Here is a 22,766-nt window from a genome sequence, read left to right as displayed (position 1 = left end):
TAATTACGTGAATATTGTTTATCGTACGCTGTTTCATAATTTTTAAGGTATTATTTACATATAGTCGTCCGTTGAAGAACCAATATTGTACAACCAGTTTTCGAATATATGAGAAAAGATAACAGACGGTCTTAATGAAATATGTTAATTAGCAAACAGTTAAAAAAATCAGCTTGACGATACATTATACAGAATAACATCAGTAATAATGCCTACAATATTTGGGGCTCTTTTATTAAGTTAAAAAACATTTTTTTAATAACTAATGAAATTGAATAAAAATTACAAAAGTCATGCGAACATCAATTTGTAGGTACCCGAGTAACCTCATCGAGTACATGTGGATGTTTTGAAGGCACATACCATTAAATAGGCTTCTAAAAATATTGAACAGGTGGAATAGTATTTATGGTAGCGTACAAACTTTTGTGAAGTTTATAAAAATGATTTGTTGTACACATTTTAATCATTCATTCAATGCATTGTTAGCTATGCATTGCTGAAAAGCAAAATGTTATGCATTGACAAGAAGCAAATGAAGCTTAAACAAGTTGATATCAAAAATAGATTATGAGCAATATGTTCAATTACGACAATTTCTTGTTAGAAAATTAACTTGAATTCTGCTTTACTTAGCAGACTGTGAATTCCTGTTTTGAGTGTGCAGATTTGATGGATTGTAATATGAGAGTTGGTCTCTGTGGGTGCGTGAATAAATATGGATTTACTGTTATTTTACGGTGGGCTAAATCAAAATAATTGTAATGGGCGTGTGCACAATAAATAGAACTAAATTACCTGATAATTCCTATAAATTTGATTAAAAACGCTGAGAATGGGAAATAAAAATAGGCACAATTTTTATACTTTATTTTCCATCATAAAAAATTGAAACCTATATGCTATGTGTTTTAAACTTCAATTTTGCTATGCTTCATAAAATTAGATTCATCATTGCGACATAATGACTGATATCACAGAACAGATAAGCAACTTCGAACAAAACTCTGCTGCAAATCCTAGCCTACGGTTTCGAATTCAAACAGTTCGCTCCAATAGTTTGAACATGCATAAAAATCTATTCTTTTTTTTTGCTTCAATGATAGGATAAAAAGATGATCTTAAATCTATCGAAATCAAATTAAGACAGGATCGCATTCAAGAGATTTTTTAGACAGAAGTTCAGTAAAAATTTACAATCAACATTGATAGGAAAAATTAAACAAAAAATCTTTCAAGCGTTCAAACATTGTCTAACAAATTTTCTAGAATCGTACACCGCTCGACTGTTGAAACCGTTTTAACCAGTTAGTTGAATTACTTTAATATATTATTGGTTAGAGTTGGAAACCGCATTTTTCGACTAACGATAATATTTTTTTCTCGTGCCGTTTATTATACCTAATATTACGAGTAATGCATATTGTCGTTACTGGATGTCGTCTAGATATTCGGTTTTCAACTCGGGCCACATCGAAATTCATTATAAAAAACATGTACAAAAAACATTGCACGTACTGTACGATTATCATGAATAGGCACTCTCGCTTTATTAGTACCGGAGAGAACAAAGAATTCTCTCGACGAAAGAACTGCGAGAGGTCGCATAGTTTTTTTGCTTCTTGGTTTTGTATGAGAACAAGAGAGACCGAAATAATTCTTTACCACGAGCAGGTATGAATGGTATAAGTGTAATAAAATTTTGAGTGTAAAATACGTTCGCTCCACCGCTAGATGACGATACTTAAAATATAGAGATTTTGTCTCGTTTTTGGTTCTTCAGTTGAACAGATGTGCTGATATATTGCATGATTATGTTATGTGTAAAGTGAATCGAAAAAAGTCGATTCGACGCCATCGGAAAACAATAATTTTGCAATAGGGTTGAAACATGCACATTGCGAAACATTTTCGTTTCTAGTGAATCTTGTGGTTTTAGCTTTATACAAAAAAGATGAACTAACACGAAATACTTTATGAAAAGGTTCAACATTTGGAGATAACACATAACAATGTGCTTATCATAAAATATTATTCAACAAAATGGTTTCAATGTCGTTTAAAATAAAGAAGGCCTAATCGACTATTATCATATTTTCAATTTTCCAAAACATGGGAATGGATTTAGGAAAATATTCAAGTATCGTTTTTATTGTAATGTGGATCAACTGACCTATAATTTATATGCGTATTATTCTCAAGTATTCATGTAAAGTTGTTTGAAGGACTTTTACTGTTATCGTAAAATTTATTTTTAACGGAATGATTTGAATTAATACTTTGTCTTAATTCATTTCTCAGGTATGGTTCCAAAATAGGAGAGCGAAATGGAGGAAAAAAGAGCACACAAAAAAAGGCCCAGGAAGACCCGCCCATAACGCACACCCTCAGTCTTGTTCAGGGGAACCTATTCCACCCAACGAATTGCGAGCAAGGGAAAAGTAAGTATTCTTACGTTAACTTTACGAATTTAACTTGAATGTTATTAAAGGTAACTCAGCACCTGTTTCTGAAAAATAATATCAAATGAAGTCGCTTAATTTTATGGTCAGTTTTGAACTGTATTTGGGAACAGATGCTTATGTTTTACTACGTCGTCTCGTTGTTCCGTAGTCTGGTAGTAAATATTAAGCAAAGTCTGGGTATTCTGTTTATTTGATACTTACTTCATAGTCAACCGTTAAAAGTCTTCACAAAAATTGTAACACTTTAACCTCATTCACTAAAAATCTCTTCCGTTCATGAATCAAACGATGACCGACTTGTTAAACCAACATGGGTTTCACATGGAGATCTAAGTTATTGACATTCAATAATTGGAAGTTGAATGCAATGGATCCATGTCATCGGAATATATATAGTTTGCTTGTCTTTCAGTCACGCGCACGACAAACGAAATTTACTCAAATTGCCTTTTTTCCCAAGCAAACTCTGAAGCTAAGGTACACTAAAGTTTGCAAACACTCCTGTTCTGACTACAAGTTACCTTTGCTTTTAGTCCTCCACTCACCTCCTCTCGCCTGGTTTGAAGCCAGTCGTAAGGAAATCAAAGCTAACTGCGTCTTAACTAATATTCGGCAGATCGACTTGAACTGTCCTACAGTACGGTCGCATTTTACCAACAGCTCGAGGCTAAGTCTTAGACTACCGAGAGATATTAAAATTTTGTTTTTCGCTTTCAACAGGCAATCTTTTTAAAAGACTACCTGTTGAAAGGCAAAGTAATAAATTTGTTTTTAAAGTTAACGAGTGTTTAGTGAATTAATTTGGTTTGAGATATTTCTACTCAAATTCTATAGTGAAGTGAAAGTGTAGTGAAGTTGTCCAGTTATGCCTGGAAAAAATAAAAAAGCTCGCTTTGATGCGGCATCAAGGAAACGTGAGGCATCTCCTCCAAGTGACACTGAAATTTCGACTAACAGGTATGATATTCTTTCTTCTGTTGGGGATCTAGAATTCCAAACTTCTCATACTGAGCATAAAGCCGTTATGAAGAAGGTTAAAGTTCCACCTATTGTGGTATTTGTAGCAAACTTTAAAGCATTTCGATCAGAACTTTCATCATTTCTATCGAATGTGAAAGTTAATTTTCAAATTGGTCGCCAAGGCGAAATTCGTCTTTTGGCCGAATCTTTTGATGGCCATAAACATCTTCTACAGTATTTGACTGAAAAGATGTATAAATTTTACTTTTTTGATGCCAAAAACAAGAGACCGTTTAAGGCTGTGTTGAAAGGTCTCTCAAATGATCAAAGTATTGATGAAATCAAAGATTGTTTGTCAGAATCACTTGGTTTTGCCCCCAACCAAGTAATTTTGATGAAACGAAAGGCAAATGCCAAAATTATTCAAACTGGAATACACCAGGAAAATTACTTAGTACATTTTGATCGTACCAAAGTACATAATTTAAAATGTTTAGAAAAAGCACGTGTTTTATTCAACGTGCGAATGAAGTGGGAAAATTTCAAGAGACATGGAGGAATCCATAATCTTACACAATGTCGGAATTGTCAAGCCTATGGTCATGGAACTCGGAACTGCCATATGGCTGCAAAATGTATGATTTGTGGTGACACTAGTCACACGAAAGATATCTGCCCCGTGAAAGAGATCACTAATAGTTTCAAATGTGTAAATTGTGGGGGAAATCACAAATCTAATTTCTTTAATTGTCCTGTAAGGTCAAAAATTATTGCTTCTAGACAACGTAGGAATTCTAAACAACCTGTTGTCAATGTGGGTAATCAAAAGACTTTCAGTACTGTTCAGGCATCATCAGCACTTTCATTAGCAGGTGTGTCTGTAGGTAATAATTTAAATTCAGATAACAAATTTCAGACAAATAATCCTGTTCAGGCAACACCAGGCTGTTCATATGCCAGTGTCCTTTCAGGTAATATTTCAAATTCAAACAGTAACAAACCATTCGTGTTTGGTGCTGAAAAGTCAGCCAGTATTGATTTAGGTAATCCAACTCCCGAAAAGATTGAATACCTGCAACAATCCATGCTGCAGCTAATGTCCGTTTTGTTGAACTGTAACTCGATGTACGAGGCTGTTCAAGAAGGTATAAAATTTACAACTAATATTGTTATGAAATTGAAATTCAGCAATGATTTTAAATAATGCTGTAAATTTTCTAAATTCGAATGCTCGCTCTTTAAAAGCGAAAGAGGCTGAATTTTTCAATTTTTTAACAGTCCACGATGTGCATATTGCAGCTGTGACTGAAACGCTTTTAAAGCCAAATATTAAACTAAAAAAGAACCCGAATTTTATAGTTCATAGGTTTGATAGAATTGATGTTGCCGGTGGTGGAGTTGCAATAGTTATCCACCGTCGGATAAAACATCGTGTTTTACCCCATCTTGAAACCAAAGTTATCGAGAGTTTGGGAATTGAAATTGAAACAAGTATTGGCATTTTATTTATAGCCGCAGTGTATTTGCCTTTTCAATGCACTGGTGAGCGAAAAAATTATTTCAAGGGAGATTTGCAAAAACTCACAAGAAATTAATCTAAATTTTTAATCATCGGTGATTTTAATGCGAAACATCGATTGAAATAATGCTCAAAGGAATTCCAATGGAAAAATATTGTTTAATGATTGCTCGGCTGGATTTTATTCAGTTTTATTTCCAAATGGTCCTACATGTTATTCTTCTATTAGGAATCCATCTACAATTGATTTGGTACTAACAAATCAAAGCCACTCATGCAGTGATTTATTAACTCATGCTGACTTTGATTCTGATCATCTTCCCATAACATTTTCTATTTCCCATGAAACTATTTTAAATCCCACTAGACCTGTGTTAAATTATCACAAGACTAATTGGGATAGATATCGTTCTACGATCGAGGAAAATTTGAATGATGATATTATTTTACAAAATAGTGCTGACATTGACAGAGCATTAGAAAATTTTAGCAGCTTAATACTCAATGCCCGGAATTTATCAGTTCCTAAGGCAAGAGTGAAATTTAATGCACCAATTATTGACAGTGAACTTCAACTTCTTATACGTTTGAAGAACATACGGAGACGTCAATACCAAAGATCTCGTGATCCTGCTTTGAAAATTATTTTTCAAGAATTACAAAAGGAAATTAAACATAGATTCACTCTCTTGCGAAATGAGAATTTCATGAGAGAAGTTGAACAACTAAAACCTTATTCAAAACCTTTCTGGAAGCTTTCGAAGGTTCTTAAGAAACCCTCGAAGCCAATTCCAGTCCTTAAAGATGGTGATTGCATTTTTTTAACGAATGAACAAAAATCTCAAAAACTTGCTCAGCAGTTTGAGAGTGTTCATAACTCCAATTTGAACGTAGTAAGTCCTATTGAAAATTAAGTAAACCAAAAGTATGTTCAGATCACCACCCAAGAATTTCTTTCCGAAGAGGTATTGGAGACAAACTTGAATGAGGAGCGAACCATTCTCAAAAAATTCAAAAACATGAAAGCACCAGGAGATGATGGGATTTTCTATATCCTCATCAAAAGACTTCCCGAAAACTCTTTTAATTTCTTGGTAAAAATTTTTAACAGATGCTTTGCACTAGCACATTTTCCTACGAAATGGAAAAATGCCAAAGTCACTCCAATTTTAAAACCCGAAAAGAATCCAGCTGAGGCATCAAGTTATCGACCAATTAGTTTACTTTCCTCTATCAGCAAACTTTTTGAAAGAATAATTCTTAATAGAATGATAACACATATTAATGAGAACTCAATTTTTGCAAATGAGCAGTTTGGTTTTCGCCATGGGCATTCCACTACTCATCAGTTACTTAGAGTAACAAATATGATTCGAACTAATAAATCTGAAGGCTTTTCGACTGGAGCTGCTCTTCTAGATATAGAAAAGGCATTCGACAGTGTTTGGCATAAAGGTTTAATAGCTAAAATGTCAAATTTCAGTTTTCCGCTTTACCTTACAAAAATGATTCAAAGTTATTTAACTGACCGCACTCTCCAGGTTAACTATCTAAATGGTAAATCTAATAGATTGCCTGTTAGAGCTGGTGTGCCTCAGGGGAGTATCTAGGGCCCAATCTTATATAACATTTTTACTTCTGATCTTCCTGATTTACCACCAGGTTGTGAGAAATCTCTGTTTTGTGACGATACAAGCATTTCCGCAAAAGGAAAAACCCTTCGTGTTATATGCAGTCGGCTTCGAAAAAGTTTAGATATATTTTCTTCATACTTACAAAAATGGAAGATTTCCCCTAATGCTTCAAAAACACAGTTAATTATTTTTCCTCATAAGCCAAGAGTTTCATTTCTCAAACCCACCCAGAACCACGTTATTAAGATGAACGGTGTGGTCTGATCAAGTTAAATACTTAGGGCTAATTTATGATAAGAATCTTACTTTCAAGGAGCACATTGAAAATATCCAGTCAAAGTGCAATAAGTATATCAAATGTTTATATTCTCTTATCAGCAGGAATTCTAGACTTTGTCTCAAGAATAAACTGTTAATTTACAAACAACACTTCAACGGATTCAGAATAAACTTTTGAAAATGATTTTGAAGCGTCCTCCCTGGTTTAGCACGAACGAGCTACATAGGCTCACTAATGTAGAAACATTAGAAAATATGTCAAGCCAAATTATCAACAAATTCCGACAAAAATCGTTGCAATCCTCAATTGCAACAATTAGCTCACTTTATAGTCAGTAAGATAGTTTTAAGTTTATTTTAAGTTTCGTTTTATTCCTTTTATTCCTTTTTTTTTTCTTGACAAGTAGGTATAATAATTTTCCTACAATTACATTATCTTAACTGCGAAAGCTAATAACATTCAATAATACTAAAAAGCGTACAAATATATATAATAGTGTTGAAATGTCACCATTTGTGGCAGAACACACAATACTAATTCTGAATAGATATTTTAGTACATAAATAAATCATTACAAACTCCCCCCCCTATAAAAAAAAAAAAAAAAAAATATTCGGCACACGTGTTGAATTAGCACATGGCTATAGATTCTGATGCAGGTGCATCGAAAAAAACCGCCAAAAACGTAATAAAGGGCGGAAGGCAATTTTAAGATGTAAGAAAGACATAGTATCAGAGATATCAAGCATGTAAATGAAATCTAAAGTTAGCCAAACCACTGTCGGTTGATTATGAACGTTACTTTATAGTTACATGTCCAATAAGTTCTGTAATGTCATGGCATTATCATCGAAATTAGGTTGTCAAGTGATGGAATAAGGCAGTACCTGTTGTAGTTCATTGAGGATAGACTATGAAAAAGTCAAGAAAATAATGGGGATTATAAACCTTTTTGCTCGAGAAAATGAGCAGTTTGGTTTTTTTGAAAGTGTGTAGCAATATTTATATGCATTGAAATTGTAATTTTTCAATAGTACAGTTATTCGATAGCAAAAAGTTGTTTGTTTATTTAAAATATCAATTACGACCGAGGACGTTAATAACGAACATTTATAAAAAATTGAAGAAAACCGGCTGTAACTCGGCAAAGCCATTTTATGCAAAACATCATATCGAGTTTCAAGTTTAGCTTATGGCGCGTGACAAGCCGCACTTGAAATCTATCCAACTTTCTCCCTATTACTCTAACAAAATTTACAAAAATGTTCTCAAGAAGTTGTACTCAAAGATAAAGCAATATATTTTTTTTTCGATATTTTTAAAAATAGAACATGCTGCACATATTGTACCCCAAATTAATTCTTTAAGTATACTACGACGTAGTATACTAGATGTACGGAGAAAGGGATAATTATTTTGCTGATACGTGAAAATTTTAGCTGTTTCAAGAGAACTTAGAGTATAAGATATACCCATTCCCGACGAGTGACATTCAAACTTTGATTCAAGTTCAACAATTATGCTTGAAAATTTTCACGATGAAATTATTCAGTACACGCAAAACTTTTCCTTATTACTTTAAAAGCAATAGCGCAAAATTACCTTTTAGGTAACAAATCCATTACTTAAAAAGCAATAAAATTCTTCCCTAGTTAAGTAGCAACACATACTGTCATATATTTAGCACGTGTTATGAGAGTACGACTATCTAATAATGGTCGTTTCAACCACATGCAACGTTTTTTCTGTCGAAAAATGCTCCCTTTCCACCTCAAGTCAAAAAAAAAATCACACACCGTCGCATAAGTTGCACATGTTACAAGTTTTTTCAATCTCCAATTCATCCGGTGGGCGTGTATTAGTTCGCTCGTTGTATGCATACGGAGTAGCGAAAAAATATGACAAGAGCTGCCAAGTAACATTTTCCCCGTCATAGAGTATGCAAACGTTGATGATTTCAAAGACTTGAAATGCGCCTTAAAATGACATCACGATCTGTAAACTGCGTTAGAGAAAAATAAAAACATTCGCTTTCTTGCAAGCTATTTACAGCACATAATCATTGGTTCATGGAAACTCATTTGGACCTGTTTGAATATACAAAACTCGTGCCCTTCCAGAACAATATTCGCAACTTCGGCAACTCTGGTCAGACAGTATTACATATTTCCATTTCAAGTAAACACTGGGGGACGAAACGAAAGTGTTTCTAATTGGACATTTGAGGTTGACGGTTGAGATTCTGATTATGTGTGGATGAAGGGAGACAAAAATGAACCAGATCGTTGCATCAATACGAATGCAGCGAGTGAAGTCTTGTTGACACATGCATTGCGGTGGGTGCTTGGCTGTATGTTCTCCTCCAGAAACACATACAAGCGTGTGGCCGTCATAATTTTTATTACTTTTTGTTTGTTACTTTTGTGTATAATGCGCAGTCACAAGACACAAAAAGTAACAAAAAATTGCCCAAAAGTAATAAAATATTGCCCGTTTGCGTTGGGTGTAAGGTACAGATTGATCTTTAATTTGCAATACAGTTTATGTTAATTATGTTTATAGTTGATGAGTAATAAGAGTTTTAAGTTAATTTTTTTGAGAAAAAACTGATTTCTCTCCGCCGGGATCGGGTTAAGCTATTGGCCATTATTTTTGAACATTATGTAAAATCTGATCAACAGTTTTGATTTAAGTTATTTTGATATATATACACAAAATTTTCCAAGTTTTAAAAATTAAACATAGGTTTATCTACTATCCTGCAAATGCGCTACAGTAAGCTATCTTTTTTATTTTTTATCAAATAATATTTGTTTGCTTATGTAGAAGAAGATGAAAACAAAGAAGTAGACAAAGGTGGTGGTGATGGAATGAGGATTCTTATGTTGTTACGCAACACTATTAAAGGTTTCTGTGATGGAACGCAGATGACAGATGTTTCATGCGCGTCATTTATCATGTGTGAAGTTATACCGGAGTATTAGAGAGGGATTTGAACTATACATCAATGAATAAAAGAGGACAGTACTTCGTTATTCCAAGCTTTGCTATTGGTAATAACAAATTGCAGAGATAAACTTTTGCATGTGTGAATATTTTTTTGAGCAATCCAGTATTTTTTCATGAGCAATGGTTTTTGTAAATTGTTTTTTTTTTCAATCACATTCATTTTTAGTTATTTTGTTTAGTTTGAATATAACATATGTCACATCAAACAATTGAGAAAATGAACTATTATTCAAGCTATGAAATAAAAAAAATTAAATCGTTAGAAAACAATTTTTCGAAAATATCAAATAATGGAGAAAAAGTCTTTAGATATTGGAGAAAACAGCTGTGCAGTGGATCCGTATAAGAAGCGAGATGCAGATTCGTTTTCGAGTAAGCAATCAATCCACGATCTACTGAACGAAGGATTTATCGCAGTTTAGATAATTAAATAAGTTTTAAACCAGCGCTGTCCATCTGCATCAAATTATCGATAGTGTCTCAGTTACATATTGAACTTCAACTCGATACTTAAAAAAAAATTTCATTTTAGATTAAATACCAACTTTTAATAGTTCAAAATTCATTTGAAAGTGGCTAGCCACTACGGGCCAACTAGTTTTATAATATTAACGTCAGTTTCTGTTTGTTAATAGTTGTTCAGTTTTTCTGTCAAGTATTAATTCGTGTTTCTATATCAGTCTTGAAACTTAAAACAAACCACATTTTGGACAATTTCAGAATCAGTATTTTAAGGAAAAGTTTTATGTTTTCTTCGTCGATCAAAACGGGTTCGCCACAGAAGGCAGAATCACAAAAGGCAGAAGCACGAAATGCAGAATCATGGAAGGCAGAACTCTATGACCGTACACACAAGGCAGAATATTTCAAAAGGCAGAATTTCGAAGGGCACGAAAGGCAGAATCACTGGTAGCAAAACCTGACGATAGCCAAGTGCGTAATGGCAAATTGATGCGAATCCTGGTCACAGTATCAAAGCTGCTACTCTACATTTATTATTTAATATTATTTGGTAACCAGACATAATAACTCGTCACAAGCAATGATCAGTTTTGATGAGAGGTGCAAATCAAGCATAATTATTAGATCCGAAACGCGAAAACTGGTTTGGCTGAGGTCCTCAAGACTCTCACGGCATCGCGGAGAGTAATTTTCGATGTTAGGTTTAACTTATACTAGTCTCAACGGTTTGTTGGTAATAATTAACAAAAAACAATTCATGCGGCGAAGACGCATAACCGAGGGCAAGGAACCGAGGCGGCACAAAGCCGCCGTGGTTTGCGCGGTCCGAGCCGGCCGCCGACCCGCCGTCGGAAGTGGCGGCTTCTCGCATACAAACAACTGATCTACTGGTTTTCTAGGATTATTCAAACAGGTTTTCTTTTCCTTAGTTAAGTCCGAACGAGCGGTAGCGAGTAAGGACAGCATACACTTGCACAATAGAGTCGGCCAAAGGCCGCGAGTGTGTGTTGTTAGAAAGAAAATATACCATTTTTTGATTCTGCCATTCGTTATTCTGCATTATGAAAAATTTTTCTGTTCGTAATTCTGCTTTTCGTGATTCTGCCTCTCGTAATTCTGCCTTTCAATTTTCTGCCTTTCGTAGGAGACCCATCAAAACATTCAGCACATATAAAATATGCTCTACATTGTTTACAAATAAGATGAATAATAATAGTGGACCTAGATGCGAACCTTGTTGCACATCGCATGTAACATTTACAAGTGATAATAAGCTTTTGATGCTTACTTTTTGTGCTCTGTCGGTCAAGTTTGATTGAATCCATTTCGAAAGTCTCGGATTAGACCCCTAAATTTCAAAAGCAACAGTAAAGGTGCCGCCACACGAACGCTAATTCTCTTAGTTTCTAAGACTTAGTTGATTGTAAAAAGCATTTTTTCATCACTGAAAAGTAGGCTATGAACTATTCGGGCATGACGGAGTAGTTCAGGGTCTCTATGTTATAGCTTTTGACAGTACAATCCCGCGTTATGATGAAAAAAAGATGCTTTTTACAATCACCTATGACTTAGAAACTAAGGGAATTAGCGTCCGTGTGGCGGCACCTTAAGATTAGGATGTCAACTCCATTGAATGCCTTACTAAAGATAATATATAATGCTTCAACTTGATTTCTTTTTTTCATTGCGTTGAAAGTAAAAGTTACAAAATTCAACATTTTGTGGCCGCTGAGTGACCTTTAACAAAGCCATGTGAAATGTCGAATTATGACCGACTCATCAACCTCTTCAGAGCCAGCTTTATCCTGGGCCATATTCCGGATAACTGGCTGAAGGTGAAGGTAGTGTTTATCCCCAAAGTTGGAAGAAAGGACAAAACCCTACCTAAAACTTTCAGACCCATAAGTCTGACTTCATCGCTTCTCAAGTTGATGGAGAAAATAATGGATAAATATATCCGTGATGAGTTTCTTAAAGACTCCCCGCTGAACAGGAACCAACATGCCTATCAAAGCGGCAAGTCAACAGAAACTGCTCTTCACAGCTTAGTGACGTTGATTGAAAAGTCCCTAAGTTATCAGGAGACGGCGCTATGTGCCTTTCTTGATATTGAAGGGGCCTTCGATAACACGTCCTTTGCATCAATCGATACGGCTCTTTCTCATAAGGGAATCGACCAAACTTCAAGGAACTGGATACACGCAATGCTCTCTAGCAGAGTGATCACAGCAACCTTGGGAGATTCGTCTGTAACAATGTCAGTGATCAAGGGGTGTCCGCAAGGAGGAGTTCTCTCGCCCTTGTTATGGTCACTAGTTGTCGACGCACTTCTCAACAAGCTTTCACAGCTTGGTTACGAGGTCATTGGATACGCCGATGACATCGTCCTCATCGTCAGAGGTAAAGATGACGCAACTCTGTCGAGCCGAATGCAAACGGCTCTGAATACCACCATGTCATGGTGTTTACAGGAGGGTCTAAACATAAACCCCTTAAAAACAGTCCTAATTCCATTCGGCAGACGAAGGACGATCTCCATCACTCCTCCAATACTGAGTGGAGTTAGACTGGGCTTCAGCAATGAAGTCAAATATCTCGGAATTATTCTGGACAAGAAACTGAACTGGTCTGCACAACTGGATCATGCCGCTAAGAAAGCGATCTCAGCGATCTGGGCCTGCAGAACTCTCTTCGGTAAGACCTGGGGACTGAAACCAGACTTGGCACTCTGGTCTTACAAGACCATTGCCCGACCAAGAATCACCTATGCTGCCCTAGTGTGGTGGCCTAAGGTGAACGAAGTGACTGCGCAAGCCAAACTCAAAAAAGTTCAAAGACTTGCATGTCTTTCGGTTACCAGCGCTATGCGAACAACTCCAACTGCAGCCATGGAAGCTATGCTTTGCCTACTACCTCTACATCTTCATGTGAAAAAGGAAGCAGAGCTTGGCGCTCTAAGGTTGCAAAGGAGGAAAACCATACTTGAAGGGGACCAAATCGGCCACCTTCGCATACTTAGGTAGTTCAAACTAACTCCGCTATTAACCACAGTCTCCGACTGGGTGGACGTTAGGTCCAACATGGATATTCCATATAGAGTGATTGAAACAAACCGCTCTATGTGGAACAATGGAGGGCCTAATCTTCCACCTGGCATCGTCAATTTTTATACGGACGGCTCGAAAATGGGATCCCTAACGGGATCTGGTATATACGGACCCGGTATCAGGGAAACGTTTTCCCTGGGAAAATGGCCCACCGTTTTTCAAGCAGAGGTATATGCCATATATATCTGCGCAAAAATATGTCTGCAACGCAACTACAGACATGCGAAAATCGGTATATTCTCGGACAGTCAAGCAGCACTACTAGCACTTAAGTCCGTCAAATGCGCTTCCAAACTTGTTTGGGAATGCATTGAAACTCTACGGGAACTTTCCCGACAGAATTCAGTTTTTCTGTTTTGGGTGCCCGGACACTGCGGAGTCGAGGGTAATGAACACGCTGACTACCTAGCAAGACAGGGATCAGCTCAGCGGTTTATTGGTCCCGAGCCGTTTCTGGGTACGTCCATTTCCGCTATCAAAAGCGAACTATTAACTTGGGAAAGGCTAGAAATAGTATCCCAATGGCAACAGGCACAGGGTTGTAGACAAGGCAAACAGTTTATCTATCCGAACCCTGGAACCGCCAGAAAGCTACTTAGTCTAAATCGTAGTGACCTACGGATAATCACGGGACTCCTCACCGGACACTGTCCCGCTTTTTATCATTTAAAGAAAATCGGCGTAGTGTTGAACGACACCTGCCGATTCTGCAAATCTGAACCAGAGAGTTCAGAGCATTTGCTTTGCTCTTGCGAAGCTCTTGCTTCCTCTAGGTACAACTTCTTAGGAAGTTACCTTTTGACTCCATACCAAGCATGGGCTCCAATCCCAAGCAGGTCATTAGTTTCATCAACTATGTTGTACCTAATTGGGGTACAGGTTTACAACAAAACAGTTCTACTCCATCAATGAGTACGAACAATCCGTAACCTGTGCACAGCAATCGGGGCCCGCCACAAAAGACAATCAGCAAGAATGTCGCAGTGGCATTTCAGTACCCAGTGCCCTTCAGGCATACAGAGGAAAAAGAAGCCATGTGAAACAATTCGTGATTATAGATTTATTTAGTCTTTTTGATCCTCTAAATGAATTTTTACGCACTAAATATAAGTATTACGTCAGCCAAATACTATTAGAACCAGTTTTACGTAGGAAAAGTCACATATTGCTAGGATAATGATTGGAAAGATTAGTATGTTTGAAAACACGAATTAATCCACCTAGGGGTGAGCCCTAGCTTTTCTCGTTTGAAATTAATTATTTGTTGAAATAAATTAGTATAAAACTTTTGTTAGTAGAAGAAAGTACATGTTGATAATTTCTGCTGGATTTGTTTTTCCTCTCAATAATAAATTCTAGGTAGCCAACAGCACAGATACACCGAACATAAAAAACTAAACATTCACGCACATACTAACATATAAGTGCACAATGCACAATGGTCCACTCTGGAAAAAATGCACGTAAAATTTACCGGGAATAGTGACTGATTCTCATCCACCTTCTTTTTACGTAACTTTTGCCGATTTTTCGAAAGCCGACCATGTGTCAGTGTGTTAGTGCCAATCAACCAGGTGTTGGTCACGTACCTTTTTACGTGATATTTAGGTGAAACCATAAATAAAACGCATAAACCCCACATGATTTTCACGTACTTTTTACGTGTTATTCAGATGGAATCCACGTGATCTTTTAGTAAATAGAATACACAGCGCATGTGACAAATAAAATTTATTTTCAAATATCAACAAATAATTACTTGTTCCACATCGACATTTCCGACGGCCGGAACAATTGTCAACCGTTCATCCGCAGCTGGTGCCGGAGATGTTCTGCTCGAAACTGACTGTCGACGATTCCAATCGTTCCGGAAAGAATTCACCAACTGAAAATTCAAAAGATGTATATGTTTCTTTTGTTAATATGAATATTATTCTGGCTACTTACATTGCGTGTTTTTCAATATTGAATTAGCTGGAGCAGCTCAGGAGTCCTTTGTCCGCCATATTGACTTGTTTGCATGCTAAAAATTCACGTAAATATCGTTGTCGGAAACGTCAAACCACAGCCGCACTAACACTAACAAAGTTAAAAAAACACAAATACCAGCGCGCTGAAACCATCTAAAAAAATTCATCCAAAAAATCCGCGTATTGGATTTACTTATACTAAACTTATTCAATACCGCGTAAAAATAATCTTCCAAATCGCGTAAAAATAATCCGCGTTATTTAAAAAAACCGCGTAAAAATAATCCGCGTTATTGTAAAAAATCGCGTCAAAAAGTCGCGTATAAAAAACCGCATAAAAATAACCTACGTAAAAAAAGACCCCAGTGTAATAACATTGAGCAGAATTGAGATATTTACGATATCAGAATTGCAAATTGTTTCTTTTGAAAAGCTCTAAAAGTCGTTCAAAGACAGTTTTGAGGTGATACTTGAAATAAATAAATTAGAGCGCAAAACGTGTTTTTCCAATATAAATCGGTTGTTTTCCAAGATAGAGAAGAACTTTTTTTACGAAGTTACTTAAAATTATTGGAGCTATAACATTGTAGAACAAGTTTTTCTTCTATCTACAAAGAGAGAAAAGCTAGATACTTGATTGCATCGAAAATTTTGGTCACCCCAATTTTTCATAATTTTTCAATAAGCGCTTTATCATATGTAACAACTTTGTAGAAGAAAGTTTTTCTCTAAAACATTGCTATAAAGCTCTAGACCCAAATTTCCCCTTAAATTTGGTTTCTGGACACTTGTTCATGTGCACTGGGCCAGGAATGGAATCTAGCGAAACGAAATTATTAGCGCTTTCAGGGTTTGACCAATCGGTTTCCGATCTTCTACAAAGTTTCTTGGTAAAGTTAGGGCTTCATTTTGAATGTTTGATTAGTTCGGAGTTTAGCCGCGAAGGTGGCGTTGCGATGCCAACTTCTTTCCCTTACCCGCTAGAGCTTTGCGGTTTTCGACAAAGTTGTAGATCTCTATATTTTATGAAACTTTACAGAGTATACAAAATTTCCAACTCTTCAAGTTTCTGAGATCTATGAGTTTTTATAGAATTTGTCTGAATTTCACGTTTTATTGTGATAATTTCATGAGTTCACTCGAATTAATTTCTTACAAATTGTTTCTCGATAGAAATAGAATAAATACGTCGTTTCTTCCGAGTACAGAAGTTTTTGAAGTACTTAAGTGAAAATATTACACAAAATTTGAAAAACATACATAATTTTGTGAAGTAGATATCTCAGCAGGTAGCAAGTATTTGTAAACCATGATTTTTTCTAAAAATTGTCCATCAAAAAATCTTCATTTTCTGTAATTATGAAAGAGGTGTTTTTTGTGTTTTTGTGATATTTCAGTTTGAATATAACCATAGGTTTCATGTAAAAATACAATTGCTATGTATTTATTGGAATACACGGTCCAGTACTTTGATACTCTATCCAACCTATGTGCAGTCTTCAGCAAAGTTTCTCAGTGTAATAAGAACTTCAACTTGACGCTCAGTTGAATTCGCGATTTGGCTGCAGAGATGGCGCTTCGATACCAACTTTTTATTCTTACACGCTAGATCTCGGCAATTTTCGACAAAGTTTTAGTTTAGAAAATTTTATGTAACTTCGTAGAAGAAACAAAATTTCTGTCTCCTAAATTTTTTGTGGAAATTCACGAGTTTCTGAAGAATTTGTTTGAGTTTCACGTTTTTTGTAATAGTTTTGTGATTCGAAACATTAAAATCACCAAAGAATATGCAATTTTCTGAATCAGTATACGTTTTAGGTTTAGGTAGGCGTCGAGTTTTCGTTAGTAAAGCTAGGCTTATTGAGAGTAGATCCGTTGCTATTGGATTTGGCTACGAAACAAACAAAGTAACATTTGATCAAATTACACTAATTTAGCTGATATATAAAAATCAGAAATCCGTGAGTAGCTAAACAACCCAAATGCGGAGTTAACACTACGATACTAAAAGTCTCTCTTCCGAACTGGGAATTCTAACCTACTGACTTGTTAGACCAGTAACGTACCTCGAGACCAGCTGGGAGCCTTTACGATGCAATTCTGACAAATTAAACATTCAAACAATTTGAAAATGCAGTAGTTATCATACAGTTAAAGTATTAATTTACAACGTGGCCACTCTCTTCAGCTTCATTTGTTTAACCATTTCTGAGGAAATAGCAACTTGAAAACCTGTAAGCCAATTGGCTTGATTCTTTCTGTTCTGGAAAAGCTGGTTGTTGGTTTCAACCAAACTAGACTGAGGTGTTGCTACTAAACCTGCGAAATCAAACTTAATTTTGCTGTTTCTTAGCAGTCTATTTTACTTAGTGCTCGGTGGGTGTACGGGTATTTATTGCCTCCTGCTTGTTTTGAACGTGTAGGAGTCGTTCTAACATAAATTCGGACCACATACATAAGACATACGTAACACTGGTGTTTTTTCTGGTACACGTTGCCCCATACTGCCGTGAGATGACAAAGTGACGTAAGTGCCACTTTCCCGAATATGAGTTTTTCATGCCAATTTGTTAATTATTCGAAGACCTATCTTTTGGTATCTTCCTTTTCGTTGTTACTTATTCGTACGTTGCATAAAAAAAAAAAAAAAACAAAGTGACGTTGGCACACATTGTCATACGAAAGTGACGAAGAATTCTTTCGTTTTTGGGCCGTACTGAAAAACTGATCACTTGGATCTACGTCACAATGTCATCTCACGGCAGCATAGTACTCCGTACCTCGTCCTGTCCAACTGCTCGACAAATAATGAACAAAATGAGTTTTCTTTTTCTCGACTTTATCGAGGCCCAAAGAAAATCCCTTGAGGAACTGTCAAAAACTTATTTACAAAATCAATGCAGCATTTTTCGAGTAGGAACGAGACAAATGCTACAAAACAACTCAAACAGTGATTTTGTTCAGAGTGTGGTACCATTCGAGTAGTTCATTTTGTACCTTTTTTGCAAGATTTCTTCCTGAGTGTTACGTTTATCCGAACCCATGTTTCGATCTTATTGGATCTCATCAGAACGAAGTTGCTTCATCTACCGGAAGCCATTCGTTTACATGGTATACGAGTAGTATTATGACATTGCGTCTATGGACGGTTCAAGTAGAACTGTCCCATACTGATGAGTCGAAGACGAAACGCACGGATAATCTATTCTTGGTTTTTGTTCACCTTAGATAAATAAATAGTTTTGAAACACGTTTTACATTTGGCCCACACAATTTGTTGTTATACTAAACATCTTTGTATGAGTTTAAATTACACTAGCAATCACATCCTGTTTTTAGTTTAAAGAAACGTTCAATCCGCATTGACATTTCAAAAATGACGAACTATTTCAAAAGAATGGAGGCAGTAAAAAATAGTTGTCGTTCATCTCTAGGTATCAGATTTTGATATCAATATGTCTCGTGTTCTGAAAAAATCAATAGTTTCAAATTTTTTATCAATTCTCCACACGCATGTGGTTTTAAAATCTGACAACAATGAATATAAATACTGCTTGACCATAAGAAAAATTTCGAAAAATCATTGTTTGTTTTCCTGGTATGTTATAGCTGTGGCTTGTAAGATTACTTTCATCATTGTAAGCCTTAACTGATATCACCCTTCGATTATTCAATCTAAAACGGACTGCTTTTACACTGGATTCACTTTCTACGCGATTGATGCGTCCGCGTAAAAAAAGAATAGCGTGAAAAAAGATCGCGTTATTTTGAACAAATCGTGTAGAAAAAAGATTGTATTGCTTGTATTAAATTTTAAAAAACTAGTTAACTTCAAACATTTGACGTTCCATATTTTCCCTTTTCCCATTCTCATTCTTTCTCTTTTGTTCTCTTTTCGGAGGAACAATGACGTCTATTGTAAGAATATATATTGGAGGGCATAAAGTCATCACTTAAACAGGCACCTTTTGCTTTTTTTATAATCAAATACCCCGAAATTGCAAGAGTGTACACTGAAATTGCGAATATCTCAAACACGGTTAGATTTAACGCAAGACGAACCAAATTTACGCCCTAATGGGTCGCGAAATCACGTGTTTACCCATATAGGAATATGTTTTGTTTAAAAATTGATTTCGTTTCAAATTTGGCCTTTACGTCCTCTGCGCCACCTGTAGACCTTAATGAAATTCAACCAATTTTTTATACGCGAATTTTTTATGTGTTGCTTATTGAACCCCAAGGAGTTTTTTTTGCCTGGGAAAACAGGTTCCGCAATCATTTTTAGTAGGATGTTATAATCGCGCGGTCAGCATTAAAGGTTTTATGGTTTGGCTGTATCCAGCACTAAAAGACTTTGATATAACCAATTTTGTTGTTTAAGCGTGTATTCGCTTGTTTTCTCGAACGATTAGGTTTTCGGGATGTGTCCATTACCAAATTGTACCCTGTGGGAAAACGAATTGAAGTGCATGACTTTCTAGACGTGTGTGGAATATGTGAAAAAAAAACTCAATAAGTATATCAAATGCTTTACTCAATAAATTAATTTTGAAGGATTATTTAACACGCCGTTATCACTGTGTTTTCCCTATATGTTTTTTCCAATCATTCTGCAATGTTTTCACACAGAAGAAAGGAAGAAAAGTTCTATATGTACTAGCGTTAACGATGTTTTGATTAGATGTAATTAAAAATGGAAAATAGCCCGTTCAATGTTTTTAGCCATATTGGTAATCGAGATGTACTTTGCAACATACTTCTTACAAAATGGCTTACTTTCATAATGTTATGTAATACTCCTTACAGTAGCATAACTTGTTATAGAAGTTTTCAATTTTTGCCCTTTTCTGATAACAGAGATGTCATGAAAAGCAAGACGGAAGGTTATACTAGTTAGAGGAGTTATCGTTATCTCAACTAATAAAATTTAAAAATATTGCTAAAATTATTGTGTTTTCGCACATACATAAGCATTTCAAAACTCAATCAATATTCCTTATGTATTACAATAATATGCATCATAATTTTCATCACTCAAACGAAATATAAAATAATTTTTCTTTGCAGAGCTCGACGAAGAAAAAAGCTTGCTAAAGCATTAGAGCGGCAAGCTAGAAAACTGCGAGCAAAAGGTATTGCAGTAGATTTGGAAGCGCTTAAAGCAGAATATCTGTCCCAGCATCGTCATAACTCTAGTTCTGATAGTGAAGGTGCCGATGACGACGACGACGATGAGGATCCAATCGATGTAGTCGGTGGAGCAGAATCTAATGAGACACCAGAAGACTGTTTAATGGATAGGAGAGACAGTATCGATGATGCTCTGGATGAAAATACCGATACGCATAGGAATAGTATGAGGCCAAATCCGTTTAGCATAGAATCGCTGCTATACAATAGTACGTGAAGACACTGCATGCGAACAAGTTCCCTACCATTAATTTAATTCAGATGCTACCATTGTGTACGATTTAAGTTATAAAATAATTTTTGTTACATGCCGTAATCTCTGTGACATATTCAATAATCGACATTTAACATGATATTAAATGTTTAATTTATTTAAAAAAGAAATCATTCTATTGTTATTATTTTAATGTTGGTGAAAGTTGAAAATCAAACAAAATTACACATATTCACATCGGTTTGGCTATTCTTCCGCATATACGTCTACTTTTTTGTTTTACAGAATATTTGAGTATGTTAATGCGCCCGAATTTGTTCAATCTTGTAAATTTAAATAGGTTGAAAAGCGAATTTTTATTTGGTTATAATCGACTATTCTCGCCTTATCAAATTTAAACTATCCAAAAATTCCTTTCAAAATTTCAAAACCACAAATGCTTTGATACTTTAGTTTATAAGCAACTGAGTTGAAAATAATAGACATGTGCAAAGATCGATCTTTAAAAAAATGTTAAAGCACTTGCATCATATCCATTTTTCCTACGGGTACGACAAAGAGAATATGTTCTATTTTTAGATGAAGAAAAAAAAATGTTCTATTTCTCAGAGCTGACCAATTTTTTAACCATTTTCAATTTCTGATTATTCATTCAATAGAAAGTGGTCTCGTGAAAGCACAGTTTCCTACAATATCAATTTTAATTGCATCTCTGCTGTTCACTAAATAGGCCGCGTTCGAGAATTGACGCAACTCCATGCCGAAGATTGTTTTCGATCAAAACATAGGTATTACAAGCACAGAGAACAGACGTTAATCTTATTTTCAATGGATGTGTAAGAACTTGCAACCGTAATTTCACCGTAAGTGGTAATGCCCTGCTACATGGCGCTCGCGTCACACTGTGGGGCAGAACCAAGAAAAGTCGCGACAAAACTAAAAAAAATGAAATTAAGTTTTCAGGCCTCATTTTATTTTCTACTTGCAGTAGACATGTTATCGACTGGAAATCATGATAATTCACTTTGAAAAATAATTTAGAAAATGTGCTATAATATTGTAAAAGTGAGGATTTACAAGGCTTGTAAAATGGAAGAAAAAATTTTCTCAGATATTTTCCAGTAGGGCATGCAAATACTTAGGAAATAATTAGCTAACTCAAATGATCCTCATAAAATAGAGTATAAACTAATAGGTAATGTGATATTAAGAAAGTTTTGTTGAAAATAGGTACGTAGGAGGCGCTTAAAACAAGTAAAACAAGTTTTTTTTTGTAATTTTTCCTCATTTTCGGCAATATGGAAAACATAAAGTTCTACGTTGTTCTGCTATGACACTTCTATTGTACTAAAATACAAGGTGTTGGCTAGTACTAAACCAAAAATCAGCTGCTACTAGTTGCGACTTACCGAGTAATTCGAGTTTTCGCAACGATTGTTTTCATGTCAATTCATATAAAAAATCGTCAATCAGCAGTGTCCGTATCGATGATTTTCCTACAATAGGCTTTGCTGAATGCCGGTGTATGCAACACGACCATGATTTTGTTCGGGGGTCTTTCGAAACTGACGTCCAGTAGTATTAAGACAGTTTGTTATTGGGTGAACAGTGTTTTAAACAAAAGTAAGCGTTTAGTATTCATGTTAAATGGTATAAAATTACCCAAGAGGAGCTCTTAGAACGGGAACATGACCAACTAATCTTTAATTGAACAATGTTCCTATTTGAAACATTTTATCACAAACAATAACATTAAAACTATATTTTATATTCTTTCTCACACATCAACAAAAACTATACAAAGGCAACTACAAACCTTCAATAATTCATTTCATGATGACTCGAAAGTTTGAATATATCTGAAATTGAAACATATGTAATTAAGTCCCAGTTATAATTCATTACTGAAATTTTGGGTTTATGAATAATGAAAATAATTTTATCTCGTTAACG

The 22,766-nt window shown here is 35.5% G+C and overlaps 1 protein-coding gene across 1 annotated transcript in view; it reads left to right on the top strand.

Annotated features, from left to right (window-relative positions):
• Nucleotides 1-20,977, top strand: part of LOC129726465 (homeobox protein unc-4-like) — a 169,562-nt gene extending 148,585 nt beyond the window's left edge. The window contains exons 3-4 of the mRNA XM_055683179.1: nucleotides 2,302-2,441; nucleotides 20,477-20,977. Coding sequence (XP_055539154.1) covers nucleotides 2,302-2,441; nucleotides 20,477-20,816 — 480 coding nt within the window. The 3' untranslated portion in view covers nucleotides 20,817-20,977. The remainder of the gene's footprint in view (nucleotides 1-2,301; nucleotides 2,442-20,476) is intronic.
• The last annotated feature ends 1,789 nt before the right edge of the window (nucleotides 20,978-22,766 follow it).

The sequence above is a fragment of the Wyeomyia smithii genome, chromosome 3 (genome assembly GCF_029784165.1).
Source record: "Wyeomyia smithii strain HCP4-BCI-WySm-NY-G18 chromosome 3, ASM2978416v1, whole genome shotgun sequence".
In the NCBI taxonomy this organism is placed as follows: Eukaryota; Metazoa; Arthropoda; class Insecta; order Diptera; family Culicidae; genus Wyeomyia; species Wyeomyia smithii.
Note: the sequence above shows the minus strand (reverse complement) of the source record. Positions and strands in the feature narration are given on the sequence as shown.